Genomic DNA, 26,432 nt, shown 5'->3' with positions numbered 1-26,432 from the left:
TCAGAACATGTTAAAGGACAACTCCAGCGATTAATTGGTGCCTCCGTATACACCTTGCCTGCTGAGGCCAGGTCGGAGCCCTCCACCTTTCCCTGCAGCCTGTTTCGTCCCCACGGCAGAGACCCTCTCTGAGCCAGAGGACTTTCTTCCCTTTCACCCTTCAGGGGAGCCCAGTTTTCTCTTCTGGCCTGGCCACCTGACACTCCATCTGCTTGGCTGATTATTCACATCCTTTGTCTTTTTCAGTAATCGATTGTGGATAAAGGGGAGTCAGAAAAGAGGGCATCAGGGCTAATGTAATTATCCCACGTTGACATTTCCATTTGCAGCACCATGGCCTCTGGAAACTCTGAAAAATAGTGAAAATGACCTGATTTTCCTGCTACCTTGTTAGCTCAACTTCCCAGGGAGAAAAGAGCAGACTGCTATGTGGGGAGGAAATGAACCAAGCTGGTGTTTCAGAAATACCTTCTCATTTGGACAATGTTCCGAAAAAGGCAGAGGGAACAGATGAGGAAAATGCATCCAGACGAGGTAGCAAAAACAGAGACAGAACAAGCAGGATGCTGGGCTCTTGTGCTAGTCCCGGGGCCCATGTCTTTTTATGGCTTTTGTATCAAGATCTTAAGCCAAATGAATAGATCATTGGAATTTGGGTTTGGGAAAACTATTAACCATCTTAGTCTCATTAAGATTTAATAAGGAGCCAGTGGAGCCCACCCAGGGGTTGGGATGGCAACGAGGTCACAGCAGGATAATTGATAGAAGAAGAAAGCTTGAGGATAGAGCTCTGTACCCCAAGCTGTGACAGTTGTCTGTCTCTGGGTGGTCCCTTTCCAGCTGGCCCTGCTCCCTGTTGGAGACTGTGGGACCTAAGAAGACAGTGTTGGGTCCTAGCTTCCTGTGTTCAAATCCCCATTCCAGTCCTTCTTTTAAGTCACTAAAATTCACTGGGCCTCAGTTTCCTTGTCCAGGCCCCTGGAGGGATCTTGTAATACCCACCTTGCTGGCTTGTTCTGGTAATTGATTGAATTAACACACTGAAAGCACTCACAGCCCCACCAAGAACATACTAAGCACTCAATAAATGGGAGCCTTTATCGTGATTTTGTCTTTGTGTGCCATCTGCCACCCTCCATTCCATCCATCCAGCAAGAGTATCAATGTCATATTCTGTGACAGGCATTGGGCAAGTCACTAGGGATGGAAGGTTTTCAGAACCTAAACCTCCGAGGCTTCACTCCCTCCCAGAATTCTGTTATTTCTTAACACCGTGTGGAGCACAGAGAAGGCGGTGTCACGTTGACTCCAACTCTTCCTGGGTCCTTGACCCTGCTCCTTGCCTGTTAGCCTTCATTTACTTCTTCTGTTCCTCTGCTCTTTCTTTTCCCAGCTTTGTAGAAGATAGGTCCCAGACATCTCAGCCAAGGAAGGCCCCCAGAGTCCTGCCAGGCTCTTCTCTGACTCGTCCTGGTGAGGGAGCCCTGGGAGGGGCCGCGCCACAGGAAGTCTGCCGGTCCTTCTGTTCAGCAGTTCTCCCTTCCCAGGCCCTGGGCTCCTCCACACACTCTCTGGGGAAGCTGGAGGAGGGCCACTAGGCTCTGTAATAACCACACTTCTTCATGGTAAACAAGAACCAGATTCCTGGGGAGTGACGTGGGCGGGAGAGCTGTGGCCCAGTAAGGCAGCTGTATCACTTGAAGAAACACCTCTGCATGGCCCCGACCTGTCTGGGGAGGGCCCAGGGGAAGGCGGCTCCCACGCCCCTCTTAGCAGGCCTACTCTGAGTTACAGGGGCCTTCGGACCAAATGGCTCTACACACTCAGGTTCTGGTGTCCTGGCTCACACTCGCATCCAGAGAGCACCTGTGCCTGTCCCTCCTTTGTCAGGCTCTGTCCCCTCCTCTTCCCTACTCCTGTACCCAGCTCCTGCCCTGGGCAGGAATTGTCCTCGTCCCTTACTGATGCCAGGAGAAGCGTCACACTCCCGGGAGAACGGCTTGATCCCAGGAACCCGAGAACGAACGTTGCCGTGGACACCAGGCTGGCCCATATGCTGCCCCGGGCCCTCTGGCTTCAGGTGCACAGCTGGGCCAGTGCTCTCCTCTGACAGTGTGACTTTGGACTTCAGGATCTGCTGCGCCAGGAATGAGGCCAAACACAGTCCCTGCTAGCTCCTAGGTAGAAGGTTGGACTGGCTTCAATAGCTCCAGAAGGCCGCACAAGAAACTGGGACAGACAACTAGGGTAGCTGAGGCCTTAGGACGGGAGGGAGCAGTTTACTATATGTCTTTTTGGGCTTTTGATTTTGTTCCATGTGAATGTATTAAAGGTTCCAAAATTTAAAATAAAAATCTGTTTGTTTGTTCATCTCTTGTATGTCAAGTTATAGAGAAGAGTCCCTTGATCCTCTCCTCATGGCAGAAGGGATGGTAGGGATGGTGAGACAGACAACCACAACAGGGAGACCTGATCTGGATCCGACTTTCAGGCTTAGATAGGGCTGTCAGAGGCAGGTGGCCGCTCAGGTCTGAGATTTTCCAGGTGTCTGAATGACTTGGAATGTTGCACTGGAAGGAGAGGCATTGCCGAGTGCACTGGCCCCAGAGGAAGAAGGATGTCCCTGCTGCCCTCCTGTGATCCCTCCAGGTCTGGAAGGCCACAACTCTCCCATCTAAGGACAGCAGGTGCCCCCCACCACCTGGGGAGGTCAACAGGGCAGGCCATTTATCCTGCTCTGTTACCTTGGTACCTGGGAGATGGGGAGGGGATAGGCCAGAGCCAGCACCCTGGGGACCCAGGGTCTTCTCTGGCAGATGCCAGAAGCCACTTCCATTTTCCAGCTATTGTGTATTAGTCTTAGTACATTTGTTTCTTTAAAAACATTTCTCTCCTTTTTGTTCTCAATCCTTACATTCATATAATATGATGAAATTTGCATAATACTTTCACATACATTAGCAATGGCTCCCTATTGCCTCAAGTCCAAGCCTTAGTGGAATTCCTAGCCTTTGTATCTGCCTCCCACCTCACATCTTGACCGTTTCCTGTACACATGTTATATTCCAGCCCATGCAGCTGCCGCTTTTCTTATATTTTCTTTTTTTAAAGTAGACTCCATACTGGGTTTGAACTCACAACCCTGAGATCAAGACCTGAGCTGAGATCAAGAGTCAGACGCTTAACAGACTAAGCTACTCAGGCACCCCAACCACCTGCTGCTTCTAAATGGGTCATGCGATTTCTTGTTTCTTTCCATTCTGTCATTCAGTGGTCCCTCTTCCTCCTATGTGGTTTTCCTCCTCTGCCCAGAGGTTTCTTGCCCATCTTTAGATACCTAAGTCAAATATCATATCTTCAGTGTGGATTTCTGGATGAATCTGTCCTGTTCATGAGCTCAGGAGCACCATGCTTAACCCCTCTCAAGGGTACACCTGTTAGGATGGCTATTACCGACACCAAAATGAAACCCACGAACCCTAGAAAGTAACGAGCGTCAGTTACATGGAGAGAGGCATTGCTGGTGGGGATGTGGAGGGATGCGGCTGCCATGGAAACAGTGCAAGAGGCAGTTCTTAAAAAAAAGTTCAAACAGAATCATCGTATGATCCAGCAATTCTGCTTCTGGGACTAGACCCCGGAGAATGGAAAGCAGAGGCTCCAACAGATACCAGAACACACAAGTTCACAGCAGTGTTACCCATAATGGCCAATGTGTGGAAGCCAACAAGCGTCCAGCGAGGGAAGAATGGAGACACAGAAGGTGGTAAGTGCATTCAGTGGTATATACATACACCACAGCCTTAAACAAAGAAGGAAATTCTCCCCCAGTCTACCATGTGGATGAACCTCGAAGACGGTATGCTTGGAAATAAGCCAGTCACGAAAGAACAAAGGCTGTATGATTTCACTTGTATGAGTTTCCTAGAATAGTCAAGTTTACAAAGACAAAAAGTAGAATGGTGGTTGCCAGGGGCTCAGAGGAGGGTGGGAGTTGGGAATTATTGTCTAATGGGTGTAGAGTGTCAGTTTGGGAAGACGCAACGTTCGGGAGATGGGTGGTGATGATGGCTGCATAAGGTGCTTAATGCCACTGAACTGCACACTTAAAAATGGTTAAAATTATACATTTTATGTTATAGGAATACATAGCAATTACCATATTTGTATATATATAAAATTTCTCAAGGCACTCAAGGCCTGTCAGGGGTGTCTGGGCATTCCCATGCCCAGCACAGTACTTAGCACTCATTGGTGCCCAGTCCATGTTTATTGATAGGAGAGGGGGACACAAAGTTGATGGTGGGGGGGACACCTGCAGGCAGGTCTCAGGATGGCCCACATGCCAGCTCATCTCTTGCAGCATATCAAGTTTCCCCGGCACCTCTTGCTCCACTGGAGGGGGCCTCTGGCTGTCTATCTGGTGTCTTGGGGAGATCCCTTGGCCAGCATCACTGAGTGAGACTCCAGGAATGACAGGGACCTGCCTGCAGCATGGGCTATATGGGTCACGCAAAAGGAAAAACTTACTCGCAGTGTTAGAATGAGGCACCGGAAGTTTTGAGAGTGTAAAGTTTTTAGGGTCACACACCCACCTGCCTCTATGATGCTATAGTTGTGGTCTTTGGAGGAAGGAGCCAAATTAGGTGATTGCCATAGGTCCTTTTCATCTCTACAGTATTACAGCTTCCACAGCCTGATAAGATATGTGGGGAAAAAAATGAGCTCCTACTTCTGCCATGAAATGAGCAAAACCAAAACAAAACATAGTATCAATACTACACATACTTCATATATTTAGGTCCTTCCTCAAACGCTTATACCTGCTAGAATCCCAAACTCGTTCATGCTTCAGTGATTTTATTCATTGCCTTTACCTCGCTTAGAGGGTGAGTCTCTGGGAATAAGAGTACATTGCAGGTTGCAGAGTGTTTCTTTCTCCTGAGCTGTGAACACAGGCTGGGATGGCTTCCCAAGTGACCTGGCAGGTGTCAGGTAGCTGGACCACTTACAAGAGCGTTTAAGAACACAGACTCGGACATATGAGGGAACAGCATGAGTCTGAGGTCTGGCTCTTCACACGAGAGTGGGTGAACCGAACTCCGGCTGGTTATTTAACCTTCTGAGCATCAGTTGTTTCCAGTGATCAAAATAGCAGAAATTATACTACTTACAGCCTTGTTGAGGGGATTGAAGGATATAATTGGCAGGAGAATATTTATTGCAGTATCACAACTCACATTTATAGAGGCCAATTCCCATGTGCCAGTAACAGTTCAAAATGCTGTCTATGTGTTTAACTTGGGGAATTATCACCCCCTTCCTTATAGAACGTGAGTGCTGAGGTGTACTTAAAATGGTAAGTGGGAAGTGGTGGAGGTGGGATTTGAACTCTGAATTTGATTCCACTAAGCTCTGCTGCCTGAAAATTATGTTCTCATGTGAAGCTAGGATTGTTATGCCCTTAGGAAATCACTACCCATTCCACATGCACACACATGCTCTCACACTTCTTCTTCACCTTTCCTGTTCTCCCACTTCCATTTACTTATCTTAAGGGAGGGAGGGAAAAAAATCCGAGGGGCACAAGATTACCAGGCAAAGATGAAATGACTTTTGGGTTGACACACTCTGGTTGTGTTCCTGGATGGCAAATCCCCTTTTCCTTTCTCCCTTCCCCAATTTAGTCTCTGGGCTGAATGAGCCTCTGAGTTGCAAGTGACATGCCCAATACAGGTTAGACTGGAGGGGCAAAGTTTTTAATACAGGGACAACAGCCTTGGGCTGTCTTGAATGTGGTAGAATATTTACTTCTTTTCCCTCCATTTCCTATCATACTAAGCTGCAGAATTATAATTAAGTATCTTATAGTTCTAATTAGCCCCATTTGTAGTCCCTTTGGACCATATTGTGTCTGTTGATGAGCAGAGGCTAAGTTTCCATTCCCCTTTGGATACTTCCTTCTTTCTCTCTCCATTCCCATTCTTTCTCTCCACTGTAGCTGCTCCCTGCTGTAGCATTAAACTGTCAAAGGTTGGGGTACAGACAAGGGCACTGGGGGGAAGGGGAGCAGAGCATTTCTTCCCCTCTGGGAAGCCCTCAATAGGGCGTTGTTGGCATCCCTTGCTTTGGGTAGAATTTCTTTCTGTGGATCAGCTCTTAGCACTTTCAGAGATTTCAGAAAATTTGGTGACTAATTATTCTTATGTATATGTCGTCCTCACGTTGAAGACTCTCTCATTTTATCCAAGAATTACTAGCCTATGACATGAAGACTGCTTATCTCTCCCTAGGCCCCAAGTTGTTTTTCTTCCCAAGGGCGAGTTTTCAGTGGACAGATCTTCTCCTGTGAATCACGCTCCCTTCTGCGATATTCTACTTTTTGCGATACTAGCATTAGATACAAAGTCTAGTTTATTTGTGTGCATATGCATATCCAGCTTCCTATGGATGATTCTATCTCATCAAGAGCAGGCTATCTGAACATTTCCAAGAAATCCACCTCCATAGATTCCTATCCTCTGTCATCCATTCATAATGTCACATCATAGTAAAATAGGAGACGTTTACTCCCTGATGGTGTGAAGACAGGGTAGGGGAAGATCGGAGAAGAGAAGTTGCCATGGAGTCATGGCTTATCCCATAATATAACACAGCTATGCAAATTAACACAGACCTATACTAGAAGGTTGAAGGAAATGAGATGTGGGAGATTTAAAGTTTATCTAAATGGAAAGTATAGCCATAGCTCTTTGGGGGCATTCCTGCCCAGAAATGACAGATACTATATTTCTGAAAACAAGAAGAATGTGTGGGTATATATTTGCTTACGGTTTAGACTGGGGGACGCGACCATGGACTTCAGATCAGAAAGACCTGGGTTCTGTCCTTTGCGAACTCTGTGACCCTAGGTAAGTTATTTAATTTCTCTAGGACTCAGTTTCCGGTCTTATAAAACAAATAAATGAGAATAACAGTACATACCTCACAGGGCTGTATAATAGTTGGGATAACTAATAGTTAAGGTTGGTTGTGAATGATAGAAAACCTAGTATATCAGTTGCTATAACAAGGACATTCCTACTCTTTTATATAAAAGTCTGGTCTGGGTAAGTGGTTTAGGGTTGATATGACAGATGCATGCTCACCAGGACATAGGCTGCTTTTATCCTTTTGTTCTGTTATCCTCAACCTATGACCTCTACTTCATGATCCAAGATGGCTCCTCAAGCTCTAGCCATTAAATTTTCATTCCAGGCATCGGGGAAGAGACAAGAGGAGGGGAAGGAAGAGAACCTACCACTTTCCTTTGACCTCTTCCATTTATAAGTCATTGGCTAGAACTTAATCTCGAGAACACAACCAGCTATAATGGAGCCTGGGAAATGTAATTTTTACTCAGGGAAGTCATGTGCTTAGCTAAATATTGGAAGTTCTTTACTACCAAAGAAGGGGAAATGGGTATTGACCCAAATAACTAGCCATCTGCCACAGATCTTTATGAGAGTTAAATGAGATGATGCAGATGGAGGGCTGAGCACAGACTAAGCACCCAATCACCACCACCACCACCACCACCACCATCATCATCCCCATGAGAATGTAGGGGATGCTTTGAAACCATCACCAGATGTTTCTTTATTTTAACCTCATCTTGTTAATAATGTCACTCTTATCCACCTCCTTTCTAAGACACTATCAGCTTTATCTTTTATGAAGGTCAGACACCTATACCTTATGCAATTAAACTATATGGAAGGAAAGCAAGGGAACAGTGAACACAGGATTCAAGATAATCGTTATCTTTGGCTGGGGAAACAGAAGTAGATTGGGGTGGGGAGAGAGGAACCACCGAGTTCTTCCACTGTCAAAGCCCTGGTGTTTATTTTGGGTAAGGGATTCACAGGTGCCTCTTGCATTATTAAAAATAACTGATCACCAAATAAAAGTAGAGATACCTGGACCAATGATGAGGCTGTGTCCTGAATCGAGGATTAAAATTAATCTGACTCTATGCACGTGAGGTCTTTTAATTGTCTTCATGAGCACAGTATCGTGTGGCTTATGTGTCTGTATGTCGATAATAGACAAAAATGGTACTTTCTATCTGCATAGACTTTTAACTTTCAAAGTGCTTCTACACATCCATAAAAAGTGCTTAAGACGTTTATTACACATCATTGAGAGCGTGGCATTGTACAAATAGGACTATGGACTTCTGTGTCCTAAGGGAAAAGGATTTGTTTTATTCTTACAGTAGCTCTATGAGGTGGGCAGGGCCAATGTGTTATCGTTTTTCACAGATGAGAAAGAAGGAACTGAGAGGGCAAGGGACTCCAGTGAGGTTATGACTAGTTGGTCTGCAAGGGAACTTAAGACTGGATCTCTTGCCCAGTGCATCTCCCTTTTCCCCAGCTCACTCACTCCCAGTTTTTATGCATCCCTTAGGTATGTGTTCTGTGCTGGACGCCTGCACGTTGTGCTGATGTTTGTGTTCATGTAGGTGTGCATTTTCTGGAGACTGTGTGCAGTTTATGTAACTTCTATGCACAAGCACACGAACATGCCCTTGGAGTCCTTGTGTGCCCCGAGGCCTACAAGGCCCATGTAACTCAGAGAGGAATCCCCAGCTGGGGTTTCAGTTGTCTTGTTATGCCTAGGTCACGGGGCTTCAGCATCTCCCCAGAGCCCCAGCTAGTTAGAAAGATAGTTTTGATATCAGGGACAGATCCCCAGGCAGGGGGCATGGAGCAGAAGAACCAGCCAGCCATGCTTCAATAATAATAATAATAATAATTATTATTATTATTCCTGATAATTTATAGTTTATGAAGAGTTCTCATAAATGCGATCTCATTAAATTCTCACTCAGCCCTGAAAGTCAATGTTATTATTTTTCTCATTTGCTCAGATACAAAGAGAGGATAAATGGCTTGCTCACAGTAACCCAACTTGAGGATGGACTTGAACTCAGGTCATTTGTCTCTAAACTCTGTTCTCCTTCCACTGTGCCTTCCTATCTCTGAAAAGGCAAAAAGAGCTTATCTTCTTTCTAGCCATGTGGAGAGAAGCAGGTGAAAGCTCAATGCCAAGCACTAGGAAGCCCCCAGCGACACTCTCTGTGGTCAGGAAAAGACCTGCTCAGAGCCGGGAGCAGCCCCAGACCAGGGAGCTGCAATCAGCGGAGAAAGAGCCTGAGCTTGGAGCTTTCTACCTCCCCACCCCTGCATCCGTCCTTCTCTCCCTCCCTGGGCATCTCCCGTGTGTGCCCACGCGAGGTGACAGCAATACTACAGAACCAGAGAGGGGAAGGCGGTTCCAATCTCTGTGGCCTGAGGCGGTCCCTGTGTCTTTGAAGAGTCAGGGGGTGGGGGGAGCTCTCTAACCACATCCACCCTCAGCTACTGCAGCCGGAGGTGAATCCCTCCACCTCCACCTCCAGCTCCCGGACCCGTGTCTGCGCGCTTTCGCCATGCTGTTCTGTTGTCCCTGTGTTCTTCCCCACAAGTGAACACCGTTTACCACTGGGAGGCCGAGCATGGCGGCTTGTACGCACTTAAGTTGTACACTAAATGACCTCCGCTTCCAAAGAGCCAAGTTTGTGCGAGGGGAACTGTTTCCTTCCCGGCCCCGTGGAACGAACTCTGCGCCCCCCCCCGCCCCCTCCGGGAAGAACTGTTTCGGAAGGGTGACTCCTGCCTTTGGCTCCACCTCTCGTTCCTTCTGGAGTGTTGGGGGGATCCATTAAGGGCCATATGTGGCCATAGCTCAAGCCCCATTTTAAATTTTGCGCTATCAGTAATCAAGCTGAGGTTTTGTCTTCACCTGTCTGGTTCCTTTGTCTTATTTTTCAACTGTTACACTAGTCAGAGCCTGGAAGAGGTCGGCAGGGATGTATTTGATGACCATCCCCCACGCCCATCAGAACGTGTCTGGAGGCCCTGAAGCGGCTTATACTTAGGGCCTCCCCAGTCAGCTCCCCCGACTGGGGCTACTACAGGCCCAGCTGGATCCTTGGTATCTTCCTCAGAGGTATGGGGCTCATGTGGACTAGAACTCGACTTCTTAGAAATACCCACTTCTCCTGATGGTGCAAGTTCAGGGACTAACTCCTCCACGCTGGAGATCAGAACCTAGTTCCCAAACCTTCCTTTTTGTTACACCGTCTTATCTAATTCTCTCCACACCCCTGTGGAAAGGTACTGCTACTCTTCCCACTGAGGGACTGAGAGGAGCCACGACTTGCTCAGGATCGCACAGAAGTCTGAAGGTCAGTCTATCCTTTTCCCACCCAGTTTCCTTTTTTTTTTTTAAGCTCATTTCTATGAAAAAAAGTTCAAAGTTATAATTTCTACATTCTTCACAGTTAATACAATGATAAATCTTTAACTGAAAAACAAATTTATGAGAAAAGAAGTGCAAAACTCAGAGGAAAACGGCCTAGAAAATATTTAATATTTGCCTCACACCTATTTCGAGGACGAAGGACCTCTGTAATTCTCTGTAATTCCTGCTCACCCGAGGTCTCCTGCAGCTAATACTTACTAGTCAGCCACCTCTCGCCTTCAAAATACACCCCTTCTCCCAATTGGCTGCTGCGGTCTAAAAGAGACAGACAACTGGAGGAAAGTGGCTCTTCTACGTGAATTATACAGCTACTTTCATACGGCTCCCTCCGATCAGTTACGAACCAGGATTTCTCAGCCCCATTCCCTGTCCCTCACCCCCCAGCCCCAGCCGGCAGCCCCGGCCCGCCACACTCTGGGTGCCTCGCGTCCTCCCCTTTAAGGCCAGCCCCTCCCCACGCCCACGCCTCCCCGGCCCCGCCCCGCCTCCCCAAGCCCGGCCCCTCCGACCCTCCCCTTTAAGGACCGGCCCCGGACGCAGACGAGGCTGTGACGCGGCCGCCGGCCCCCGGGCTGGGTACATTGTCGCGCGGCCGCTTCCCCCCCGGGCCGGGCCCCCGCCGTCCCGCGGTCCCCCGAGCGCCAGGCCCCCGGGGGGAGGGTGGGAGGGAGGGAGCAGGGCTGGTGGGCGCCAGCGGCGCACGGCGGGACCCACGGAGCCCTGCGACCCGCCGAGCCTGGAGCCGGGCCGGGGCGGGGAAGCCGGCTCCAGCCCGGAGCAAACTTCGCAGCCGGGCGGGGGGTGGCGGGGACCCCGTCCGGAGCCGGAGGAGGGGGCGGCCGCGGGCCCTCCCGCCTCTGCTTCCGCGTCTCCGGGCACCATGCTGTCTAACTCCCAAGGCCAGACCCCGCCGGTGCTGTTCCCCAACCCGCCGCCGCCGCCGCCGCAGCCCCCCGCCCCGGCCCAGCCTCACCCCCCGGCCCAGCCGCCGCCGCAGCCCCCGCAGCAGTTTCCCCAGTTCCATGTCAAGTCGAGCCTGCAGATCAAGAAGAACGCCATCATCGACGACTACAAGGTCACCACCCAGGTCCTGGGACTGGGCATCAACGGGAAAGTTTTACAGATCTTCAATAAGAGGACCCAGGAGAAATTCGCCCTAAAAGTAAGTTCGGGGGCCGGGGGAGGGGAGGACGGGCATAGGGGGGCCCCCGGGGACGACCCCCGCCCCGCGCTTCAGAGCGGCCGAAGCGCACAGTCGCCGGGCGCTATCGCGCGGACCCTTCCCGGACCCGGTGTCAGTCCGACTGGGCCGTGGAGGAGTGGCCGCGGCGGGGCTGTGGGTCCCGGGCTCCCGAGGGTAGCCAAGTGCGCGGCAGGGGGCGGGCGGGCCACAGGGAAGGTCAGGTCCGCGCGGACCACGCCGCCAGACCGAGTTTCCGGTCACCTCCGGGTGTGAGTGGCGGGACCCGAGAGGACTCGTGAGGACTCTGCCATTTTGGGCTTTGAGCGGGATCCAGCCAAGGCGCAACGGTTGGCTTCGGGACCACTTCTGCTAATTTCACCCCGGCTCAAGGAAGTGATTTTCGGGGGTTGTGGTTCCCCATCCTCTCCTCCCTCCTTTCTTTCTTTCTGCGGGCACAAAAGACCCATTACTCATTGAGCTGGTTGGTCGGTTAGTTTGGAGAAGTCGGATAGCAGAGGTTTATTTAGCCTCGCTCCTTATTTGGGAGCCGGAATGTGTGATTTCACTTCCCTGGGCCTCCCGAGCGCGGCCGTGCCGCCTTGGGGCGCGCCGGCCCGGGAGGTGCCAGGCTGGAGATTCCGCGGGGACACCGCCCCCCGGGCGCGGGGGAGGGACTGTTTTGATCCGAGAGCAGCCCCCCCCCTCCTACCTTCAGTGCCTGTGAGGCTCCAGATGGGAGGCCAGCAGGCTCTGGCGCGATGTCTGCTGTTTCCATAGCTCCATTGATCATTGTGAACCCGGTCTCTAAACCACGGCTTGGCCCGGTGCTGATTCCGCAAATCGGAGATGGCCACTTAAGCTCTGGACATAGGCGATTGGTGGACAGTAGGAGGGAGCGTTATCCTTGAGCTGGGGAAACCCAACCTCGTTGTGTGTGTGTGTGTGTGTGTGTTTTTTAAGGGGGTGTGGTGGTTGGGGGTGGGGAGGGGATGAGGATTTAAGTGAGAATACCTATTTCAGAAGTTAAACAGAATGGACTTGGAGGTCTGATGAGATGGGTGGGTCCCTAGTGCAGTGTGAGCCAGTGTTCAGGGTCACTAAAAAGGTTTTCCCCTCAGACAGGTTTCAGATCAAACCACATCTCTAAAGGTGACACATCAGGCCTGTTTCCCCTGGGGCATCTTAATGATTGGAGGAGAAGAAAAATACTTCCTGTGTTATATTTTTCTCTTCCCCCTGGCTGCCCCCCCCCCCCCCCCAGCTAGCTGTATTTCAGCTGTTAATACAAAACTCAGATAGGTGTGATGGGTGGAACTGTTGGAATATATAATTAGATGTAACAGAACTCTGGTTGGTACTTTGCAGTTGCAGAGGGCAAGCAGGTCCAATTTCCAGATTTTAAGGCCTCTAAAATTATTTCCTTGCTGCTTGCATCCTCCTTTTGGGGGTGGGGGGTGGGGAGCTTTCAGCTAGCCCCAACACTGTCAGATTCTTTGGTTTTTACTGTAAGCTGTTGCTGTGGGCTTTTTGGTTGCTGTGCCTTAGACCACTTTTTCCATACTCGTAAGTGGGGACAGGGAGGAGGTGTGGTGGTTTAACTGTGGCTCTGACCTTGGGGAGTGGAGTTGAGTGAAGACTATTTGACCACAGTTAACCTGTGCCGGTGAGGAAGTGACAGACGTTCTTTCTGGGAGAGTTTTCTATCCCTCTGAGAGGCCATCTGCCTTCACCCATCAGCAGTTTGGGGACGATAGCTGTTCATTCCCTTAGACAGTTGGACTATTATAATAAAGACTTCAGAACAAAAGCTCTCAACTTCTTTTTATTCTATTTAATGACACAGAAAACCACACGCTAAAGTGTTGTAGGGTGGCAATTCAGATTTCTCCTGTAATTCAGATTTCTGTTATTGTAATGAATAGGAGAGAGATTTGGATGTTTCCCTTCCGTAAATAGTTTCCAAAGGAAAAATCCAGCAGCATTTTAAATAACACTCATAATTCATCCATCTCAGGTTAGAAGTGGGTGAAGATTGAAGTCAGTCTGTTTTGACAGGCAGTCGGCGCCCAGATCTTATAAGTTGACTCAACTGTTAAATTGTAGATTCCCACACATCTTTGTGTAAAAACTTAATAATAGAGGAAGAAAGAAGGTATGAGGCATTCGGAGACCGACAGCAGTGTCAACAGCTCTTCCATATCCAAATATTGGCTAAGACATAATTACAGCTTGTGGGGGGAATCCTGTTTGAGACATACACCAAAGAGATTTCTAGATCTTGAATCTTGATGAACTTAACTTTAGGTGCTGAGTAGTAAAATGATTTTCAAAACCAGGAGTGTTTTGATTATAAAACAAGAGGGATGGATGTTGTGGGCTAGGACGGATTGCCCCACTGGGAAGGTGCCTGTGGAAAAAGGGATCAGACCGTACTCTACATTGTGTGTTAGGCCATTCCTGGGGATTTGGGGCAGGAGCTGTAGGGCTGGAGCAGGGCCTCTGCTGTTTCACAGCTCTGAGAGTGGATGGGAGGTGGTGGCTACCACGTCCTGCTCCTTTTGTGGTCTGGTGACCTCTTAGCCCTCTTAAGTGAAATCAGTGCTTAAAAAAAAAAAAAAAAAGAAGTCCAAACTCGTGCTGCTGCTTTTCTACCTCCACCTCAGAGAGCCAACATTTTAGTGCTTTTAGTGGGTGCTGTGACCTCACCTCACCATCTATCCTGGCTGCTCTTTCTATGTTCTGAGTCTTACACTTGGTCAGAGTTGGAAGGGACTCCAGAGGTCATCTCATCTAACCCCCTTGTCTTGCAGATGAGAAAGCCAAGACCCAGAGCAAAAACTCACTGGAGGTAATAGAGCCATGCACTTGGCAGAGGCAGGATTAGAACCCAGGACACCTGACTTCCCGTCTCAGGCCTCTTCCCACTTCATAACCGCAATGACGTCAGCAGGCTCAGACCTGGGGTTGGCGGCTGCTCCAGAGCCCTTCAGGCCTGAGGCACTCCTCTCTCACCCCCTTGACTGTTGGCGAGGGGGTGCCGGGTGGGTATTTATTGCCTCCCCAGCAATAACCCCTGAAGTTGAAGGGGCAGCGTCTATACAACTCAGCAGCTTCATGAGTTTTAAATCGGGTAAGAAGCTTTTCTAAAAAAAAAAAAATTATACCATCTCCGCCCCTTTTAGGGAGTGTTTGATAGACATCTTACTTATTTTTTGTATAAGAACGTAGGAATTCTGTTAACTATTTCTTTGGTAAGGACACCTAGTCTCAACCCACTTGGGTAATAATTAGTTGTATTCCCCATGGGGTTCCTCAGCTGCTTCCTGCTTCTCTGTGTCATACGGACTCTTGGGTATTAGCTGAACAAATTTAATTAAAGCTGGCACTGTTGTCCCTCTCCGCTGCATGACTCTGATTAGTTGAAGCGTATTATTGCTTTACAAAATATAGAATGTTGTCATACCTTATCTCTGTTTATCTTTCCATTGCGTGGATTAGAGAAAACAGTGTCCTGTGATGTCTTCTCCTTTCCTTTCTCCAGTGGTTCTCCCTCCCCAGGTCACTTTGTGTCACTGTGGTGTGGCTTCCTTTGGTGTTCTGAAGGGGAGATAATCGGAACCTCCCACGCTTCTTCTGGACGCAGAGGGAGACACAGGAGCTCCCCCAGCCCCACAGGACAGGCAGCGTCCTCTCCGGCACATCTCATGCTGAATACCTCCTGGGGAGCAAGATTGGTAGCATGGCAGCCTGAGGGGCGGTGTCCTGAATGCAGTTTGCTGGATGGAATCACATGGGGGGGAAAGTTTCATTGACTAAATCGGTCTCTTTTCTTGTGAAGAAAAAGAGAGCAGGAGGTGGAGGAGTGGCAGGAGAGGGGGAGAGAGAGAATCTCAAACAGGTTTTGGGCCCAGCATGGAGCCCAAGGCGGGACTTGATCTCAGGACTCAGATCACGACCTGAGCTGAAATCAAGTCAGACACTTAACTAACTGAGTCACCCAGGTGCCCCACATCAGCCTCTTTTATATCCACTGAGGTTATAGGTTGTTAACAGTTCGTTGAGCATACTAATATATGCTTGATTGTATAGAGGATACAGACATATAAAGTGCCTTAAAATTTAGGGGGTCAAGAAACCAACTTGGAGAAGGCATTAACAGATGTCGTCTGCATTGTGCAATATGGCAGCCAGTACCCATTCTTGGCTGTTTAAACTAAAGTTAATTAATCTAACTTAAATTAAAAATCAGCTAGCCACATTTCAAGTATTCAGTAGCTACACATGGCTACTGGCTGCTGAGCTGGATAGTGCGGAAGAATATACTCATGCTGGTAGAAAGTTCTGCACGGTGTTGGTCTAGAGATGAAATCGTGTGTTTGGGGGTAGAAGAGTTTTGGAAGGGAAATCTGTGAGGACCATAGGAGCCAGAGATGGCTCATTGCTGGGCCTCTGAAGTATAAGCAGATCTGTAGGAGGGGCTGGTGACACTGGCCCTGAGAGGAGAACAGGAGATCAGGTGGGCAAGGAGCCAGTACGGTTGGTGGCCCAGAATTGAACCAAACCTAGCTTTATATTAAAAGTAATTTTTACCGTATTTGAGGGGCATGAAGTAAACAGGCTGTTGTAAAGAAGGGTGGCAAATCACCGAGGTTCAGACTGGGGAGGCCTAGTTTTTGGTTTCAGAGACCCCCCTCCCTCTTGTGGGGCCTTGGCCCCTGTTTACTGCAGCCGGACTCTTGGCATCCACTGAAGCAGGATCAGAGTTGGGTCACCGCATGGTCCTTTTTCACTTGTGAATTCTGGGCTTCGATCGAGCTTGAAAATAATCTCTAGCTAAGATCTGGGATCAGTGGCTGATGGAAGGGAGGAGAAAAGGAGCCCCAGGCCTCAGGACCAGATATTGGTGGATACCTGGGAAATGAAGAGGTTCCCTTTCAGCAGGTTGAAGGTATTGGTGCCCATGATTAAGATGTTTTGACTGCTTGGGGCCAGAGGAGTTGACCCATCACCAGTTGATGAGTCTCCTTAAGCAGCAGGTGTCAGGATTCAGGGAGAAGCTTGGAGGAGTCAAGCTGCAGGACTACAGACTTAATCCCTGGCCAGATCCTGGGGTTGGAGGAGGGGCAAAAGCTCCTGTCACCCGTGAATCTCAGGGATGTGAGTGTCAGCCACAGTGGGGAAGGACCGAGCATTGACATCTGCATTGGAGTCCTTTCGTGATTCCCAAGAGGCCCTCCCATGCTCTTATTCAGGACTGTCCCTGGTGGTTTGAGGTCCTGCTTCCTCTCTTCTGATTCAGGCCCTTCCACGGGCCCTGTGGCATCTCCTTTCTTCTCTCTTCCTTGAACTGCACCCTTCCAGTGCTTCAGTGTACCAGGAGGGAGGTGGGCAGGCAGGGCAGGGTTGTTCTTTGTGTTCGAAGGGGCTGCACCTGCTCTGGGTAATGATGTAAGGCCAGGTGGTAAAGAGACCCATACCTCATTGCACCTTAGAGCTGGTGACACTTCCTGATCATCTTTCTTGACTCTTTCCATCTCACTGGAGTGGGAGGCTAGGCCAGTCACGAAAGGGTCAGCGCTATGTCCAAGGTCTTACCATGTGTCTTCGTCAGGGACACAGTTCCCTGGGACCTCCTCTTAGGCTGGGTTCCTTTGGTTTTTTTGGTTGCTAGAGAGATGATGGCCCTTGCAGTGCAAAACTGAGCTCACCTAACTGGTCACTAGGCTTTTTCTACATAGGTCACCTCATAAATGGGGACATCGGTAAAAAGAAGGGGCCATGCCACTGGGCAGCTGTGTAACCCAAATGAGATTTTGTACCTTTTCTCATCATTAGAGGGATACAGATATTTTGCATTTTAAGGTATATATGGATACAAATTTTTATCTTATTATTGGTTAAGTGCTAGAGAAGAAAGCAAAAAAAGGGGTCCAGTCTGTGTGCCCTGCTAACGGGTCATGTGACCTTGAGTAGGTCAGTTAAATTTTCCAGGCTTTGGTGCATATGTCAGAGGTCAGGCTACCAATTGCTCCTGAGCACTGGTATTGGGGGGTGGTGGAAGGCTGGGCCAGGGAAAGAGGCCAAGAGTTGTCAGGATGGCTTGCTGACCTCCATGTCTGACCATCAGCAGCACCTGGGCCAGCATGGATGCCCTTTTGATAGGCTTGATGCTAGGCTCTAGGGGAGCTGCATCCAGTTAATTACTAATCATCACTGACCACTTGCTCCTTCTCTTGTGCGAAGACTTGGAAAGTGTTCCAGCTGGTGCACCAGCAGAGAGGATGGGCTGTGTAACTTGAGGGTGGGGTTGGGGTGGGGATCCATTCTTACCTTGAAGTCAGAAGAATCTTAGTATAGTGGTGTCTCAAGGTGGAGATGAGGAATTCTTCATGTTCTCCATCTGAAACTTTGTTCCCATTTGAGGTGTGGGGCCACATGTGGCTGCTGTGACTGGTTGTTCAGGCCGTGCCCTGCACGGGACACTCAGCTGAGGGATGGAGTGAGGGCTGCAATCTAACCCACTGTCCACTAGGCAGGCTTTGTGTTGGCTTGTGGCTAGGCTTATCCAAATGGGTTTCTAATTCACCCAGAGATGTGGAATGGACTGGGAACTGTTCAGAGGTGAGAGGTGGGGACTGTTCCCAAAGCTGATGAGGAAATTAGGGTTTACATCCGGGTACCACTCACCCGCCCTCCCCAAGGCTTGTAAGATTGGATATCTGAAGTCCAAAGAAGCGAGAGGAGAAAGAAATGCCCGGAACTGTCTGTTCTCTCTCCTTTTCTTCCTGTTCACTTAATGCTAAAGCAGTAGTTTCAGCCCTGAAGCTTTGGACTATGGGGTCCTGTGTGCCAGGCCATCGTCTGTGGTTGGAGGAAGAAGACACACAGTGGAAAGGGGATGAAGTTGTATGCAGCCTCTGGCAGAGCAGGGCTGGGGGTCTTTATTCTCTGATCCAGTAAATATCTCTGTGTGCTAGCCGGCCGGTGGGAGAGGCTGGGACGCGGCCCCAAGGTCAAACCCGGTCTGTAACTCTTGTTCCCCTCCAAGACGGGCCAAGCTCTGTGTTTATTCTGCTAGGAACCTGAGCTGCCCAGAAGGTTCATATGAAAGGGCATCTTACTCTTGAGGGACGTCCCAGGCATCTCCATGGCCAGTGTCCATGGAGCACTCATCTGGAAGGTGAGGAGTGGTGGCTAAAGGCGGAAACTGGCCACCGTTCGAAGCCTTTTCTGTCTCAGAGAAGAGGAGGGAAACACAGGGGGCTTTACTGTTGATGCCTTCTCTCTGCTTTACTTGCATCCACTGAGTCTTCTGAACCGAAAGCAGAGGCGAAGGGGACCTACTGCCAAACCCCTGCCGGCTCCTCCACCTTCACACCCCTCTGGGGCACCTTGCCCCCAGCCCTCGGTGGCAGGTGATGGCGTCCATCACTTCGCTGCCATTGTGATGATCCATAGTGTCACTAGGCTCCCAGCCTACACACGGGACATTTGCAACCTGGCCTCCCGCCCAGGGCCTGGAACTGTTACTCAGCCCCTCTGTCCCAACAGCTAAAAATAAACCTGCCAGTGCTGCAGTCTCCCCTCACAGTCCAGCCCTGCCGTCTGCCCCAGGTCTTGCGGCCACACTGCGGACCTGAGTCTCTCTCTGCGCACTTGGTCTCCCCATGTGCCCCCTTCTCTTTAGCTGGGAGTGAGCCATGGCTGCTGCTGCTCCAGGTGTCATATCTCCCTCCTAGCGCTCAGGAAAGCAAGTTGCCCCCAACCACCGGCCAAGCCCTGGCTATAAGACAAGAGGGCAGCGCATACACAGGCTCCGTGGGGGTGCCTGGCTTCTTCTCCATCAGGGGAAGGGTTAGGGGGAGGGTGCGAAAGTTCATCAGAGTCCATGAGACTTTCCCCTGTGTTTCCTCCTGCTCTGGCTTCCTCCAGGCTGCACTGGCAAGCAGACCTCCCCGCCAGAAGGTGTGTGGGAATGAGTGGGAGAGCCCCGTGTGAGGCTGCCCCAGGCCCTCACCCCGACTGCCCTGTGACTGTGCAGGCTACCTGCCCTAGGACTCCTGCCCTGTTGCCAAGCTAAATTCTCCCCCTCTGCAGTGTGGGGCTTCGGGTTACCATGCTCAGAAGCGTAACCTCATCCTGTTGGCTTCCAAGGCTCACTAGGCCCTGGCTCTCGGGCCTCCTTCCTGAGTCAGGCCAGGGCCCCTCTGGCCTTTCCAGCTTCTCCACCTGCAGTGGGTCACAGAGAACATGGGTCTCTTATGTCACCTGACGGTCGGGGCAGGGTTATTGCTATCTATGTGCACTGAAGTCCATCGAGATGGTCTCTTCCCCTACTGCCTAGGGATCCTGGGCAGGTGAGGGAAAGGGGCTCAGGTAGCTGGGGTACCTGTGTAACTGATAGATACTGGGCAGAGTATTTCTTTTAGCTCGACTTTGGCATTCTCTTCTTTCTGATTTATCTAATCCTTGGACAGGTGTTGGTACTAACCATGCAAACAAAGGTTCTGCGTCTTTTTTCTGAGCTTGGGGTTTGTTTGGGAGAAGAGGTGTGTGAGGGAGAGTAATAGGAGCCGAGGTAGGTCTTGGGGGGCCCTCTGGCTTCACCTAGAGTTGCATACTGGACCATGTCTCTGTGGACTGCTTTCTCCTGTCTGTCCCCCTGGGGCCTCATTTTCTCTGCAGGGAGAGATTTATCTGCCAAGGCCTATTGGCTTCTGGAGGGAGGAGTTGGGTGTAAATTGCTAAGAGTTTATTTTTAACTCTGACAGAAGGAGCTCCTGTCCTTGGAGTAACCGTACCCTCCCTCTTCTCTGTCCCGGGCCTCCTTCTCTGACTTCTGTAATTCTTAGAGGAAGGCTTGTAGATTCTAAAGGCCAGCCTTCAGCGCAGCTGGGGAATTGAAGCCTCTCTAAGTGGAGAACCTGCAGATTGCTTGGCAGGCCTGACTTCTCCAGAGCTCAGAGGACCGTGGGGGGCAGGGAAGTGGAGAGGGAGCCCTGGACATTGGAGGCTGCACGTGTGGAACTTAGAGCATCCTAGGAATGCAGGTGGACTGGTGGGGAGGCCACAGGGGCCTTGGAACTTGGAGCACCCTGTCAACTCTCCTGTGCTGGTGACGGTAGCAGGGGTCATCTTGTGCCCTTCGCCATGCCTGTGTCCTTACAGGCACCCAGATCTCTGAAGGGTAGAAGGAAATGGGGACAGAATGAGTGTGTATAGTAGCCTGCTTTGTAAATGCTTATGTTTATACAAACACTGAAGTTTTGTTATTCCCTCTGACTGTTGGGCTCCCAAGTGTCCCATCCTTTCCACCGGAGCCTGAGGGATTCTCCGGGGCTTCATACCTTCCGTGTCCCCCTCCCTTGGCAGGGTGCTGGTCACCTGGGCTCCTAGCCTGGGGGAGGAGGGGCATGAGTGCCCCTTAGCCTTCTGATTTCATGGACTTGTTTTGGTTACCTTGCCTTAGATTTTTAAAAAGCACATAAACTGGAGTTTGAGGTATAATTAGAGAAAGAAGGAATGGAGAGCAGGGGGGTGGGGTGGGGGCCAGGAGAAACACACGGCTGCCTCTGAGAACCTCAGCTGGGGAAGGAAGGGCTTGGCCCCTCAGGGCCTTGGGGGATTACTTTGCCTAAAGCCCAGCTCTGTTCATGTAGCTTCCCAGGTTAAACCCTTCAGTGGGTTCACTTTGCCTGTAGAATATAGGAGATTTCCAGATCCTTCCCTGATCTGACCCCAGTCTGGTTTTTGTTTTTCTTTTTGTTTTTTTCTGAATACTTGCTATGTTTCAGCTTAAGTGGCTTACATTTGCTGTTTCCTGAATAGGACCCTGTCCTGTCCCCCCCACCCCCCTGCACCTTTGCCCATGCATGGTATGTATGCCATCTGTCCATCTGTATCTTCCTTGCCTCCCTGCCCCACCCCTGCCTGTATCTACCTACCCCACCCTGTACAAATGCTGCCACTTTCCTGAAAGCTTTCAAATAGAAGTGGCTCTCCCCTGCCCTGCCCTGTCAGACTTGCCAAGACACTCTTCCCTTCTATCTGTTTCTGTCTGTTTCTCCATGTTCAAGGGGCCCCTCTAGATAGTGGATTGTAAGTTCCTGAAGACTCACATCTTCATTATTTTTATATTTTCTTATTTCCAGGTGACAGTATGCCCTCATTAAAAAAAAATCATAGAGTATTTTGGCATCATGTATTGTACCTAGCTGCCTAATAAAGGTGTGGTAATTGAACAATAGTGTGCCCTACCTGCCTAAACGTAAGGTCCCGATGGTGATCCTCAGGTGGTGGGGGACAAGGGGGACGGCTCTGGGCATGGAATAACGTTGGGATAGGCTCTCTGAGACTGAGCCAGGGATATAGTAAAGGCCCCCCAAGTGTCTGTCCCTGTTTTTCCTCCTGTCTGCTAAAAAGCCATTCATAGCAGAACAGTCTTTTGGGCATTTCTTCCCTCCACACCTTCAGATGTGCTGACTCAAGCTGGCACCTTCTGTTTCTGCTAACGGATTTCTCGTTCTTGTAAGGGCCCTGACCACAGTTTCCCATTGATGCCTCTTCTCTTTCTCCTCCCTGATCCAGAGCCCCTCCTTTTCCTGTTCCACTACAGAGATGACCCTTCTGCCTTTCAGAGAATTTGAACTGAGGGAGGGACAGATGTGGAACTGGCCAGCTCTCCTCCAGCTCTTGGCATCTTCCAGTTAGCTCCAGACAAAGCAGAGACACACAGATGCAGTCCAAGGTGATCTTACGGTTGGTCTTGCTCCTGTGTGTTGCAAGAAGACCCGTGTTGAGTACCAAGTTGCCAGGTCTGAGGTCAGAGATTTGAATCTCGTGAGGCCACCTAACTCCATGCCACAGATTTGTAGGAGACCCAGATTGGGACTGGTATCCAAGAGACCTGGCTTGTGTGGTCCTCAGCAGGTCTGAGAACCTGTCTGGGCCTCACTCAGTTTCCTCCTTTGTGAATCACAGGGCTCAGGCTTGATCTCAGACTCGATCTCAGAGGACTCCTGCGTTGCATGAAGGGCTTTCTGTATTACTGTTTCTTTAACCCCACTGCTGGGAAAATAGCCCTACACTGGGAAAAAGGTGGGTAGCCCAGGTTCCAGGCAGCAGGGACTGTCCATTCCTTTCTGCCCTTACTTTGTGCACGCTGGTGTTCTGTCACCGTTCCCCGGGCTGTAGCAGTTGTATTCATTCAGGCGTTCAACCAGTGTTTATAAACATGTATTCTCTTCCATGTCTGCCTCCTGTCTTCCCTGCTGACTGGCCATCAGGAGGCCCAGATGGCAGGATTAGCCTCGAATGGGAGACTAGTCAGGGTCATCCCCTTGGGTTTAGACCCCTTTAATACCTCTGCTATATGAGATGAGAGGAATTTGGAACAATGAGGGCTGATTCTTTCTAGCAGCTTAGACTAGACTCCTGCCTTTCTAAGCAGGATTTGCCGTAGGGTGCCTTCTATCCCTCTGAGATGCGAAGCAACTTACTACTCAAGAACATTAATTAGCAGTGCTGAGGTTGACTTTTGTACTCTCCCTAAGGATAGATCAGAACAGCAGATCAAGTTTGATACATACAAGAATCTTCAGTCTTCTGCCTCATTCAGATCACTGTGGAAGGTTTAGCAACACTGTGAAGGTTTCCAAGATTAGTAACAGTCTTTATTGAGCAGATACTTTGTGTCAGGCATTGCGTTAGGTTTTTACTTCTATTCTTGTTAAGTCCTAAAATAATACTGCAAAGTAAAAGTATTTACAGAATACTTATATTTTACAGAAGGGAAGAACATGGTCAGACATGTTCAGAACAATGCATTCATTAGCAATGATTTACTGAGTACCTACTAAGTGCTATAAATTATTTTAGGTCCCAGGGATACATTACATGTATCAAAGAAACAAACAAAAAATTGTGTCTGCATGGAGCTTGCATTCTAGCTAGGGGAGACTGACAAAACGTCATCAATTAAATGGTACAGTTTGTCAGATGGTGATAGATATAGTGGCAAAAGAAAGGAGGGCAGGAGGCTGTGGAATTGCTAGAATGTGTGTGTGGCTCAGGGAAGGCTTTACTGGGAAGGTGGTGTTTGAGTGCACCTTGGAAATGCTGGGAGGGGAGAGGGGCAGCGGGCAGGAGGGGTCAGGAGGAATTGGACGTGCAAAGCCCCTGGGGCTGCTAATGATGGGAGGTTCTTACTCTAAAACCTGGGCTCCTTTAGGCTCATGATACTGCCTCTCCAATAGTTCCTCCATGAATCCATTATAATTTAGTGCTTAGTTGCTCTAGCAATTTATGTTGTATCATCAAATATTTATAGAAGGCTTATTTTGTACAAATTGCTACAATGATAAGGAGTGGGCCCTGCCTTTGGGAACTTACAGTTCAGAAGGGGAGTGAACGTGTTTGTGTGTGTGTGTGTGTGTGTGTGTGTGTGTGTGTGTGTGTGTGTAAAGGGAATGAAAACGACCGCCCCCCACAGTCAGGATTGTGCCCTTTCACACATACTCCCATTTGACAATCTCTGACAGAAGCAGGCCAAGTGGTGTGACGTGGGGGTTTCTGTACAAGAAAGAGGTTCAGGGAGGTGCTGGTGCGTGAGTGGTGGAGTCAAGGCAGTGGGGTGGCCCCAGAGGACATGGAGACATGGGATGGGCTTCTCAGGGTGAAAGGGGTGGGGGGATGGGGTCCTTTTTGCCGGCATCATACATCCTGGAATCATCCTGGTGACACAGCCAGGGGAGGGCACAGAGAAAAGTTTGGCCGGTGGGAGGGATGCTAAGGAACAACGAGAGGAATTACACTGGCTACTCCCAACCTTCTGTTTGGCTGAGGGGGAAAGAAAGGACCTCCTCCCAGGGATCTTTCTGGTAATAGGAAATGCTTGGGCCTGGGTGTTGGCTGACCATCGAATAGAGCCAGGGAGGAAAGGGTCATAAAACGAGGTGGCCAGGCTGACCCTGTGGCAGAGCCTATTTTTATCTTCCTTGGGCCTTCACAGGACTTCTCTCTTGCTCTGAAGAATCTCATCTGTCCTGTGTTCAGCCCCTCAGGTGGTAGCATGGGCAGGCAGCTGGCAGGTGATGGGGTGGCTCTCAGTCCCTAGGCTCTGGCCATCTTTGCTTCCCGCCTCTCAGGGCCTCAGAAGTCGGGGCTCAGGATGGAGCTGACCGTTAGCGCAGATGGGAAAGTGAAGCAAGGCCTGGGTTTTTTTCCTGAGCGTGTGCTGTGATGAAGGAAGTTGCAACACGATCTTCTTTTCTTTCCTTTTCCTTTCCTTTCTTCTTGTTTTTTTTTCTTTTTCTTTTTATAGAAGGGGGAAACCATCTTCCAGTAAACTTCAGAAACAGTATCTTGTGTTTGATGAAGGTCATTGCCCCAACCATCTTCCAGTAAACTTCAGAAACAGTATCTTGTGTTTGATGAAGGTCATTGCCCCACCCCCCACAGTGCGTTTGCTAGCCGATCTTTCTTTCTCCCCTGTTCCTCCCCGTCAGTGTTCCTCTCCTCTGAGGGACTGGGTCTCTGCATCAGGCTAGCTACCTGGAGGGTTGCCTGGTGGCCTGTGCTTGACAGTGGGAGCTGTTTAAATAGGCCAGGTGGCTCCTGATACCCACCTGGCCGCTCCTGCTGCTGCATTGACCTGTGTTCGTTTGGTATTCCAGAAGGTTGAGGCAATACTTCTTGGCTCAGGTAATACACTTTGTGGTAGATTCAGAGCATGTGTCCAGGCAGATGCTGGGCAAAAGGGCCTGAAACGTGGGAGGCAGGAATCAAGGCTGGAAGGCCACACATGTTAATCTGGAGTTCTCGGTCAGGTTTGAATTTGGCCTTTGTACTGTACCTGGGCAGGAATCCAGTTATGTTTGAAAGTGTGCGGATGATATATTTTCCTGATGAAAAATTTTGAGGTCTGGAAAAGTAGTGGGTTTAGGGTTGTTGTTGTTTTTTTCTTTTTCTCTTTCTTCTTTTCCCTTTCTTTCTTTCTTTCTTTCTTTCTTTCTTTCTTTCTTTCTTTTCTTAGATTCATTTTCTCTCTCTTGCATTTCTGTACCCTAAAACAGCCCCAAAGTTCCCTATAAACCTTTGAGACTCCAGGTTTAGTTAACCAAGGGATGTTGTAGGTCATCCCTGGGAATGAGGTCTGCTTGCTGAGGAAGGTGGGAAATGCCCCACTGCCTGGGTGGGTGGTGGCTGCTGGTGCTTCCAGTGCTGCTGGTGTTAATTGCTTTCTGGGGCAGAGAAGGGCAAAGTCCTTAGGGGTGAGAGTTTTAGTTGGGCTCTTTGTTCTCTGTACCTGTTGTCTTTGATACAGCTGACCTAGAGCTACTCCTTTCCTGCTGTTTTCTTTGAATTTAATCTCCCTGTCTTCGGGTAGTGTGCTTCAGGCTGGAAATGAGCTCTGAGAGTGGTGGAGGGAGTTCGCTTGTTTACCTGGATCCTACAGTGAATACGTAAGCCCTCTTTCACAGGACACTGCGCTGGCCAATAGCAGAGCCCCTAGCCACATGTGGCTATTTAAATTAAATAAATACAATCAAATAAATAAAATTAAAAATTAGTTCCTCTGTAGCACCAGCCATGTTTCAAGTGCTCAGTAGTCTCATATAGCTAGTGGCCCCTATCTGGGGCAGCACAGATAGAGAACATTCTATCATCACAGAACGTTCTCTTAGACAACGCTGGGAGCTGAGGTAATCATTCTACACCCTGGTAAAGAGTTATCTGAGCTGGAAAGAGATCTGTGGAATTGCACAAGGAGAGGTTTTAAGGCCCGGGTAAGAGGGTAAAGAGAAGGTAATCATTTAAAAAGGGACCTTAAATAGTATTTAGTTCGTCTTGTTTAGGACTTCATCCCAGCAAATGGTCAGCTAGCCCAGTGGCTCCCAAGCTA

General features: G+C 49.5%; 1 protein-coding gene and 1 long non-coding RNA gene across 2 annotated transcripts in view; one reads left to right on the top strand and one right to left on the bottom strand.

Moving 5' to 3' along the window:
* Positions 1–4,228: 4,228 nt before the first annotated feature.
* Positions 4,229–15,355, bottom strand: LOC103657675. Its single transcript, XR_566917.2, has 3 exons — positions 12,240–15,355; positions 4,596–4,696; positions 4,229–4,499 (listed from the first exon to the last, which is right to left on the bottom strand). It is a non-coding gene; the product is annotated as an uncharacterized LOC103657675 (long non-coding RNA).
* The window catches only part of MAPKAPK2 (MAPK activated protein kinase 2), a 44,429-nt gene continuing 29,209 nt past the window's right edge, over positions 11,213–26,432 (top strand). Inside the window, exon 1 of the mRNA XM_040636407.1 lies at positions 11,213–11,509. Within this exon, the coding sequence (XP_040492341.1) occupies positions 11,228–11,509 (282 nt within the window). The 5' untranslated portion in view covers positions 11,213–11,227. The remainder of the gene's footprint in view (positions 11,510–26,432) is intronic.

This window comes from Ursus maritimus, unplaced genomic scaffold, assembly GCF_017311325.1.
Source record: "Ursus maritimus isolate PB19 unplaced genomic scaffold, ASM1731132v1 scaffold_2, whole genome shotgun sequence".
Taxonomy (NCBI): Eukaryota; Metazoa; Chordata; class Mammalia; order Carnivora; family Ursidae; genus Ursus; species Ursus maritimus.
The sequence above is the reverse complement of the archived record's forward strand: the minus strand, read 5'-3'. Positions and strand labels throughout refer to the sequence as shown.